Raw genomic sequence first — 10,863 nt, 5'->3', positions numbered from 1 at the left:
CGATTACGAACGAAGCCTTTTAATCGCTCTGTGAACGACATATTGATACTATTGGGCTTGCTGTGGTTACAGGGACAATGAGTGCCTTCAGCTCTTGGGGACTTGCGCCCGACTTGAGCATCAAACCGGATCTCAGTGCACCTGGAGGTCAAATATATTCAACGTAAGCTGTTGTTAGCTTTTCATATTACGCTGTCTGCATCACTGGGAAAGTATGACTAACGCATACACATCATATCTTGCTGCAGGTTCCCAACAAACCGAGGCAGCTATGCAACATTAAGGTAACACTAACACAATCAAGACATACTCTTCAAACATTGACTATAAATGAATCGATTTTATCCGTTTTACATTATTAGCGGAACAAGCATGGCTATGTCGCAGGGATTGTTGCTTTGCTTCAACAGGCACGAGGAGGCAGTCGAAGCATTAGCGTCAGCGATTTACGATCCGCGCTGATCAGCAGCAGTGTTCCCTTTAACATTTACAACACCACAGCGTTAGATTCTGTCGCCCGGCAAGGTGGCGGGCTAATCGATGCATATCGCGCTCTGCGGATAACTACCAAAGTATCCCCGCAACAGTTGCAGCTCGGTGACCTGGCACATGCCTCGCCCAACAATGAATACACATTTACGATCCATAACAACGGTCGCATGGCTGCCGACTATACCATTACCCACCGTGCATCCGGAACAGCCCAAGGTTACAAGAATAAGGATCTTATTGGTAGTCAAATCCCAATGAAAAAACCAGATTTGCTTCTCGGTCATCAAGTAGAAGCAATCATTGAAAGCATAACACCTGAAAAGGTGACGGTCCCTATTAATGGAGCAAGCAACGTAACTGTTCGTATTAAACCTCCAGAGAACTATACCGTCATGCCGCCATCTATCTATTCTGGATTTTTCGTGGTGACCAAGGACAACGATCCGTACGATATTTTGCATGTTCCATACGCTGGTCTCACATCCACATTAGGCGATCTTCCTGTGCTGTACATTAACGAAACAATGCCAGAGGTGCTTGTAAATCGCGTAGTCGGACCGCTTTCACCTGCTTTAATCAGGCTCCAGTTGATCCATCCCTCACCTTTAGTCCTAGTTACTGCGCTCGACGAATTCGATCGCCCCGTCGGCATCATCCCTGGCGGATATTGGTCTTTTGTGGGCCGACACGATATAGGCAATAACAATGATGCGCTTATGATGACTTGGAATGGTGATATTGCTGCTACCCCTGAGCAAGCCATGGCTGTACAAAGCAAATCATCGTCCACCACAGTCGATCTTGCAGTCAATTATCCAGCACTTTTCCGCGCAATGGACCATCATGACATTGAAACGGAACAGCAAGAAGATCGTGACGGGAGCGATGATACGGCTAATTTGGAGTACCATTCTCAGTCGATTAAGCTTCCAGGCAAGCCTTTGCCAAGAGGAGTGTACAAACTGAAAGTGATGGTTTTGCATGCTTTTGGTGATTATCAAAATATGGCAGACTATGACACATGGACTTCGCAAAGTATATATGTAGCGTAGAGTAATAATAAGGACTCTGGCTATCTGATAATAAAATACCTCGTTGCTCGATATAGAACTTTTACGAAAAGACAGTAAATGTCAGCTTTATTCCGCTACAAGCTACAATACGTGCGCAAATAAAAAGCTCAGAATATTTATCAAGTATCGGTCAATGACAAGTGATTGGTATTCTCCATCAGTTTCATCGCAATCTATTATTTTTTGTTAACTTTCGGAACTCTTAGTTCATTCGAACAGTCATATAATTACAGTGGACCCTAATGGGATCGACGGGACCCTCGTTTTGAAATTACATTACTACAAAAAATGAAAAATGATATACATTAACTGTTGCTACACAATTATCCAGAGTTGATCTCAACAATAATGGCACATCGTTTTTTTTGTAAAGGTCAAAATATTACATGCTACATTTGATGGATCGATACATCGAAATTGACAAATACTTTGTTATTGATGTTGAGGTTATAAAATAACAAGATGTTTAATTTATTGCACTAATAATATTGTTGCGGATACATTTAAAATTGAGAAAGTATGAGAGAGCGTTTTGATTTCATGACGATAATCTAGCCGATAACAATGATCGTGATGTGGGTCATTAAACATGTCTTTATCTGCACCAACACTTGTCGCCGCAGACAGTACCTGGACAGAAGTCTGTAGGTGTAATGCATCTATCGCCTGTTGAATCGCACGGAAGTTGACGAGAGTCAAGCTGTTGGTAACCACCAAGCACGTTCTCTACTTCTCGGATAGCGACAAAGTCATTAACGAGGACCTTTAAAGGGACCAAAGTGGTCTTGAGCATAGAAGAGCTCGAAATACCTTTTGTGGCTTTCAATAATGGTGCGCGTCACCCTAAAAGCAAATTCTGAACCTACTTCACTTCAAGCTTTTTCAGACCACAACAAGCGTTGGCTAGCATATCAAGAACAATATGTCATGTACATATCAGTTTTTTTGAGCTCTGCCTAGAGAAAGTGTATATGGTCATCTCTTTTGGCTAATTTCATATATGAATTCGGGATTTTCTGGAAACTTGCCATGGCGAAAGAAGAGAAGAGGTCTTAAACATTAAGACTACAGCGTCCCATCTTGTAGATTCTTCTGTGTCCAACTTATTTTGGTCCTTGAAAATCGGAGCATCGGGTGAAAATTTTTAGTCTTGTGCGAATTTACGTAGATCAGGTTTTGGCGTTGGTTGCTGCTTCCACATAGTCGAACAGCGCGACCTTTGGCAGTGATGTTCGTCAGTACTGCACCTGCCTTGCTGAGGTCGTAAAAGCACCGACGACGCGTTGCTGCTCATCTTTTAAGAGCTGAAGAAAGCAATCGTAGTTAAGCTCGCTTCGTAGCAGACTTCGTAGCGAGAAGATCTCGGTCTCGTAGGATTTTGAAGCCTCATGACCTTCATTGTCGTCGTCATCATCGTTTCCACCAACAGCATAGTTGAAGCGCTTTTGCAAAGGCAAGAGCTTGCTTCCAGCTGCAAACTTGGACAGACGGTTTGGTCTCTTCAATAGATACATCTCCTTCTTTCTTGAAGATAAAAAACCAAGACGATCGAAAGTTGTACACGATTTCATGCGACTATTGAAACAAGAAGCCGTGCACTGTAAACCGAGGCGCCTACTGACGATCAGCGTTGTAAATAACTCTAATTGCCTGACATTCTAAATTGTTAGAGTATTTTGTTTGCATACGTACAATGCCCACGCAATAGCTTGATAATTCAAAAACTTGATCACGTCTTTGCATCACTAAATTGATGATTTAACTGTTACTTCACAAGACTATAACTTAATAAATCGATGACTTGTTGCTTTTAGGAATCACAGAGGTGATCAAGTTATTGCGTGGGCGCTGTACCGATTTCTTTTTCACCGCTTTCAGTCCACACACCACATAATGACAGGTTTTCTCATCATGTATAAATTTCAGCATAAGAGTAACATACGTGGTAATTGAGGATGCGTATCAGCTATTTGTCCCAGAAACTATCAGAGATAGAAATTTCTAAACATGCAATGAACACACGTATACAGTATTTGCTCGATAGGGTGTAATGATACATTCTTCATTGCAAAGAGGTATCGTGCACTCCTTATTCCGAGAAAGTGTTTTTTATAGCTCAACTATGTTTTTTATACATATTTCAAGCTATAAGAAAGCATGTCAAAGCATAAAAAACTCCACAGAAGCTTTTGTACTTACAGATCAAAATCAATCTTTTGTTTGTTTCGACATAACCTTTATATAATCAATGTTAGTGATGTCGTACCGATGCCACTTCTGACACAAACCACGATCTAGGTTCTTGTCACACACCGTCCGCAGGCGAGCCGAAATCTGGCTTGCTGCTTATTTTAAATTCCGTCGAAAATGCTGGGCTTGAGTGTAGGACAGCTTGGCAACGAGCAATAAAGAACAAAGAAGACCCTTTAATTCGTAAGCGTGCTCTCGCGATTCTCTTTTATTTTGTATACTTATTCAGCTATAGCGAGCCAGGAAAAGCTAGTATTTATAATTGTCATTATCAATTTGGCTTTTAAAAGAATAGTCTTTATACAAAGGCGCGTTAATCTACCTCAATCGTAAAAAAACTGCGAGTTTTACTTTATTATAACTCTCCACCCAAAAATATAAATCACAGAAGGTAAGTTGATCAGATATCATCGATTGATTAGAAGAACAATTTATATTTAGCTCAGTTGAATGAAATTAAATAATTTTGGGTCATGCTCAATTTTGGTTTTCTCAGAGGCGGCCGGACCATTGTCGTATTTGAATCAGTGAACGAGCCAGGAAAATCGTGGAATGTTATCGACCATGGAAGGGCGACCAAAGAGACAAAGTGCAACTGAAAAGAATTATAGAGAAAGAAAGCGGATACGAAAAGAAAGAGAGGTAAATAAACTTTCTTTTTATATATTTAGATCGAAAAATTATTGATGATGTTGTGTGTGGCACTCTTGTCGATAGGGCGATCAACAAACTGGTGATAGCAGTAACAATAACGAACCACAACTATTACCAGACATTGTTCAAGAGCAATGTCGACAGTTATATAAAGCTATCAAGGAGTATCCTGACCCGGATGAGTAAGTGTAAACGTTCACAGAGAGAGAAAAAGGGTTGTATATCCTGAGTCGGCTAATAAGAGATGGTGAATTATAGACCAGAGTACTTTTTGAGCACTCTTTTTGCCCAATTGCCTTCGAAACGACAATATCCAGATTACTTCGAAGTAATTAAAAATCCTATCGCACTATCTAATATCAAGGTAATGCTATTATACGGAAAGAGAGGTTTTATACCATTTATCTGTACACACATCTTGGAATAAGCCTAGTTATTCATTTTAATTTTCCTTGCCTTTAGACTAAAATCGATCAACAAGAATATAAATCTGTTGGTGACTTGAAGGCTGATATTGATCTTATGGTGTCCAATGCCAAAAAATATAATATCAAGGAGTCTCAGGTTTATCAGGATGCCATTAAAATTCATGTACGTGTTGAGAGACATTGGGATGAGTAATGGATAATATATGCGTGTTTTCACTCATAACATGATTCTGCAATATCCTTTATAGAAACTGGTGAAGCACTGGCGTCCAGATGGCCAGGACAAGAGCCACAGCCATAGCAAGAAGAACAGTCCTAAAGAGAAATCATCTTCTGCGACATCCTCCCCTGCAGACGAAAACAAGGGCAAGACAGTGCTCAAATTGCCAGGCGGTGCTTTTGGAATCCGTCAGCAACAACCACCATCGCAACCACAACATCAGCAATTAACATCACCACCGCAACAGCAGCACGTCAAGGCTATCCGTCTGAAAGCGGTCGACAAACAAAGCAAGAAGAGAAGTAAGATGATATACGAAAGGGGCCAAAGAGAAAAGCTATGTATCCTCATTCGTGAAATTTGATAGCCGTTCCTCTGCCAGAGCTTATGGATGCAATCGGTCGATCGGATGGAAAGAAAGCACTCGAGCTATTGGAAACGGATCCTGCTATCAACGTGAACGAGCTAATGGAAGTAGAAATGTTTGGCGATAAGTTCAAGTGGGGTCCTCTGCATGCGGCATGTTATTATGGCGACGTCAAGGTTGTTCAAGCCTTGGTCAATATGGGTGCAAACGTTGAATTGAACGATACTTGGTACTCGGCTACACCACTTGGCTGGGCTGCTTTTGGAGGTTTGTTTTCCAGAGAGAAGCGTGTGCCCAAGAAAAGATATCTTAGGTATCTGATTCATTGCTTACCTTTCTGATAGACAAAGACAAAGTGGCTCGCTTTTTGGTGGAGAAACACAATGCAAACCGCAAGGCAAAGAATATACATAACCAAGTCCCATTCGATGTAGTCACAGACAAGGATGATCCTCGTTGCATTCGATGTGCAGGGTCAAGCTGCCATTTGTTTACAATTGTATCGGCGTATGGCAACTTTCTTATGCAATGGCCGCATCAGTGGCATGGTCGATAGAGTGAATGGTTACTTTCACTTGAATATCGAACACTCTGTGGGCATAGGGCTGCACCTGCCGTCAAAAATTACGCCGTCCCACAAAATGTATGTGCATACATCGCTGCAAATGGCAATGACTTAGATGCACAACAGCTGCATCGTAACATTATCCGTCAGTTTCAACAAGAAGCGATAAGAATAACACAGGGGCAAGTGTATTACTGGGCGTGCCAGCCGATCTAAAACCAATATACACTGCACAACAACCAGTTCAGATCAGCAGAGATACTCGTCGACAGAGCCGCTGACAAGGGTGTCCGTAAGGTATGTCAAAATGTCCTAAATGATTAGCTACTACTTAATATTAAATACATGTGAGGATCGTGTATACATTCACTTCGACACATTGAGAAATAGACAAGAACCATTAATAATAGAATCAATAAAACTCAATAACCAATAAACAGATTTTCACCTCAGCACAAAGCAATTACTAGGCTATTGGTTTTACCATGCCATTATTTGATGTAATTTGTGGATCACAGCAACTAGCAGAGGAATACTATATCGATTCTACATATAAAACAAAACGAGCAGGATATGAACTATTTGGGATAGTCGCAACTGTAAACGGTGCCAGGTTTCTGATTGCATACATGCTTCTGAAGCTTACACCACAGAGTCAGCTAGTAAACAATGGCGAGGATGACACATTTCGTGTTGGTGTTATTGCCGAATTTTTTGCATGCTTAAAGCAAGCTGGTCTTCAACCCAAGTTCATGTTTACAGACAAGGACTGGGGACTGATCTATGCTATAGAAGCAGTCTGGACAAATGGGAGAGTGCTTAGACTATGTCTGTGGCATCTCGTTCACTCGGTGAAGAAACGCTTAGCAGAACCCAAAACAGCAAGACTGCAAAATATCTCAGACGAGGCTCGAGGTTTATTTCCCTTTATAAGTGCAATGTTTCGTCCTGGGGAAGATAGAACTGGCAGTTTATGCAGTGACCTGGAAAATCGAAATACCATCATAGATATGATGCGAAAGCATTATAATTGGCACCCGTTAATAGCATTATAATTGGCACCCGTTAATTGCGCTCGAAGGAGGTAGGTAGAACATTATGTCGATCCAAAAATCATATCATAATGATTATTAAAAAAATATGTAGTTGGCACCCAAAACGAGCAGCAGTTGTATTATCGCGCTATTGAAGAAATGTACGACTTATGCGTGGATCACGCCCTGCCTGATGCTTCGGTGTATCTTTATAGGAGATAGTATGCTCCTGAATGGTGGGTTATATGGGCACGAAGTAGCATTCCTGAAGCTATCCCGTTGGCGAAAACCACGATGATGATCGAAGCTCAATGGAGGGTTCTTAAGAGAGAATTCCTTATCAATACGCCCAGACCGCGATTGGATATGCTTGTGTGCATTATCTGTGAGAGGCAGGCACCCATCGTACAGAACAATTTTTGTTTGAAAATTGTCAATCGTCGAGAGACATTAGATTGGGAAGCTGCATTCGCACGTGAATGGCACAAGCTTAAAGATCATAGTGGGCAACAACGGCAAAATGTGGACGCACATTACCATGTATTGCTGGACCGTTGGACTTGTGGTTGTCTGTCCTTTGCTGCTAGTCGGTATATGCTTTGCAAACATTTAATCAGTCGTTATCATCGCGCCAATCCCCTTCTCTCAAGCCTGTTTGCAGCACACGAGTATTACATTCATCGTAGCTCTTTACCGCCTTTTGTACAAATAGAAGAAGTAAGTTTACTTTTTTAATCTGCCACCAAATGAGAGACAAATATCTTAATTGGCTATTTGTAGCCTCGTTTTTATCCTTATGGTTCAGTAGAAATCCCTGACGCCATCCTTCCAACACCATCACACCCGCCATCAGCATTTGTGCCAGCACCTACTACTACAACTACACTAGGTTAAAAAAGTGTCCTAATGATTGGGACATTTGGATACTTTCTCTTTTTCCTCTTGATATACTGAACCAATCAATGTGAAACTTTGTATATTAAATGGTGTGAATATGCACAAGCGGACTTCAAAGTAATATAATGATGGGCGGAGTATTAAAGGAGTAGGAGCTATTTTCTTTAAAACTATCATTGGGACACTTTTTTGACGCTTTCCAAAATCTTCATGTTTTATTAAGGTACAATTAATTTTTAGTATGATGTCCATAATCCTTTTGCTTCTATAACTTGCCGCACTCGATTAGGCATAGAGTTAATGTATTTTTAGCACTCTGTTGCATCAATGCTATACTAGTATTTACCAATTCTCTGGAACAGTTCATCTCTATTTGATGCTGGGGTAGGATACTTATTTATAAGCATCCTTTTCAATGTAGACCACATGTTTTCAATTGGATTGAGATCAGGAGACTGTGCAGGCCACTTCATAACTTGGAATGCTTGCTGAGATAGCCAGTCCATAACAACTTTTGACTTGTGTTTGGGACAATAATCTTGCATATAGATGGTCTCATCCTTATTCATAGCATAGTGGTGTAAGGATTCCATCAGGTCAGACTCCAGAATGGCTAGGTAATCGCTCTTGTCCATATTCTTGTCACCAATGTCGCATATATAGCCAACACCATCCCAGGAAAAGCAGCTCCAGACCATGATTCTTCCTTCATCATTCTTTACTGTCTGTCTAACATGGTTTCTTGTCAGCCTTATATTTGGATCGCACCATACATAAACGACACCATCACTTCCAAAACGATTGATTCTTGTTTCGTCAGACCAGACCACCTTTTTCCAATCTTCAATAGTCCAGTGCTGATGCTCTTTGGCCCACTTAAGTCGTTCCTTTCTGTTTTTCTCACTAATGGCTGGCTTCTTTGGTTTCTTGAAAGCCTTAAGGCCACTTTTACATACTACTTTCGAGCTGTTTCTGGAGTTAGTGTGGTGCCATAGTACTGTTGAATATATTTAGAGCCTTAGGGAGCATTCTTGAGGCTACCAGACTTGAACTCTCTAGCCAGAAGTTTCCTTGTATGATGTCCCAGCTTTGAAGGTCTACCATTCTTGGTGGTTCCTGATACAGTAACAACGTTTTTTCGAATTCGTTGGATAGAGCTTCAGCCTATACCCGTTGCTTTAGCAATTTGACGTATAGATAGCTTCTTCTGTAGGCCTTGGACAACAGACTGGTGCTGGGCAGCTGAAAGAGGTTTCATCTAATGATATCTCATAAGGTTCTGTACTGTAACTTCACCAAAAGTAGAGCAAATGATATGTAACTTACATTAAATGAAGCAGAAAAGGTGAAAGAGAAAGGATCAAAACATAAAAAGTGGAGTGTCCTTGTTAAAAATCTTTTTTGTGGCTTGATATTAAAACTCCTGATAAAGTGTCAAAAAAGTGTCCCAATGATAGCTTTATACAAAATGGCTCATGCTCCTTTAATACTCCGCCCCTTAGTTTTGTTTTGTAAAGTCCGTTTGCATACATGCCCAGCATCTAGTATACAAAGTTTCACACTGATTGGTCCACTATATCAATAGAAAAGTGAGAAAGTAGTTAAATGTCCCAATCATTAGGACACTTTTTTGACCTAGTGTACGTCTTCTATGCCAGCTATGCAATCAACTGCTTTACCGTCTCCTCTTGTACGTACTTCGCCAGCTAGACGTGGAAATACAGAGCACAACACACGCTTGGCAACTCCTCGTCCTACCTCGTCTCATGTAATCAGTTCTTCTGACTCAGAAGATGAACCTTTGTTGAATCCACGTCGACTGCACCAACTGCAACAACAACAGCAATCGCAACCACAACCACGACCACAGCTACGACCATCCCTGCCTAAGGAAGACGACAATGATTGGGCGAGGCAGCACGATGCGGAGTAAGGGATTGTCGATACTCTTCATGAGTTAAATGCAAGAATCGATAATTATCGTACAATCCTTGGAAGACGACAGCACGAGGTAGTTGACCGCAATCGCAATCATACCGATAGACTCAACGAATATTTGACAGTAGTCGGTTGGTATCGAGCTAGACGAACAAGATAAAGAACATGGCGTGATGACCACCCATTCACTCGCTATCTCTAAATTCCATTATAGTTTCTATTTATCTCGACCATAGATTTTTCTTTTATTATATATCCATCTATCTCAACATATTTATATATCTTACTAAACTTCTCTACCTTGACCACAAGATCATAAGTAGTATTTAAAAATGAGTGCTTATATCAGTAGTTGCACATGTCATGTTACGAAATTAGACAGATACAGAGAAGATATCAGCATGGACACTGCAAGAGATTGATGCTAACCGTCCAGGGATGGAAGGCTCCATGAAAAAAAACCATTTTATACATAATGCAGATAGAGAAGTTGAGATAATATAACAGAAAAGGCTACAGTACATAGCGTGCTATTCATATAGTGTGCGTGCAGACATAGTAGTAGTAATTTCATGGTTATATATCAATCAGAGCTTGATTAACATTGTATTCTGAAAAACGGATTTTGGTTCGGTTATATGATTAACCGTTCGGAGAAAGTAATTTCCAAAATCCGTTTCCGTGATTTTTCTTGAAATGGCTAGGTAGGTGGTGCCATAGGGTCCGCTGAAATTTCCCTGGCAGCAGCCTTGGGTAAATATAGTTCCGGAGCAAATTTCCTGGCATCCTTCAGGAAAACTATTTACCCAGGAATACCTATACCATTATGCACCAATTTTTTTCGTGTTTTATTTTCTTTATAAAACAGTTATTTTATACGTGGAAAAGAGATGGATAAGAGATAATAAAAGTGTGACCAGAAATTGAAATAGGCAGGATATTCTA

At 40.7% G+C, this 10,863-nt stretch overlaps 3 protein-coding genes across 3 annotated transcripts; all 3 read left to right on the top strand.

The window, feature by feature from the left end:
- Positions 1 to 77: 77 nt before the first annotated feature.
- BDB00DRAFT_902278 (uncharacterized protein) lies at positions 78 to 1,590 on the top strand (the record flags this gene model as incomplete). Its single annotated transcript, XM_053128557.1, has 3 exons — positions 78 to 163; positions 249 to 284; positions 467 to 1,590. 3 exons carry the CDS (start codon positions 78 to 80, stop codon positions 1,542 to 1,544), a joined length of 1,200 nt encoding a protein of 399 aa, XP_052972200.1. The 3' UTR covers positions 1,545 to 1,590.
- A 2,649-nt stretch (positions 1,591 to 4,239) lies between these two features.
- Positions 4,240 to 5,946, top strand: BDB00DRAFT_293868 (Bromodomain-containing protein). The gene is made up of 6 exons (XM_053116818.1): positions 4,240 to 4,457; positions 4,533 to 4,651; positions 4,728 to 4,833; positions 4,932 to 5,060; positions 5,146 to 5,419; positions 5,485 to 5,946. Exons 1-6 carry the CDS (start codon positions 4,368 to 4,370, stop codon positions 5,823 to 5,825), a joined length of 1,059 nt encoding a protein of 352 aa, XP_052972199.1. The 5' UTR covers positions 4,240 to 4,367; the 3' UTR covers positions 5,826 to 5,946.
- Positions 5,947 to 9,631: 3,685 nt separating this feature from the next.
- Positions 9,632 to 10,078, top strand: BDB00DRAFT_880444 (uncharacterized protein; the record flags this gene model as incomplete). Its single annotated transcript, XM_053127992.1, has 2 exons — positions 9,632 to 9,909; positions 10,024 to 10,078. 2 exons carry the CDS (start codon positions 9,632 to 9,634, stop codon positions 10,076 to 10,078), a joined length of 333 nt encoding a protein of 110 aa, XP_052972198.1.
- Between the last annotated feature and the right edge of the window lie 785 nt (positions 10,079 to 10,863).

Source organism: Zychaea mexicana (genome assembly GCF_025766255.1).
Source record: "Zychaea mexicana strain RSA 1403 chromosome Unknown BDB00scaffold_250, whole genome shotgun sequence".
Classification (NCBI taxonomy): Eukaryota; Fungi; Mucoromycota; class Mucoromycetes; order Mucorales; family Lichtheimiaceae; genus Zychaea; species Zychaea mexicana.
Note: the sequence above shows the minus strand (reverse complement) of the source record. Positions and strands in the feature narration are given on the sequence as shown.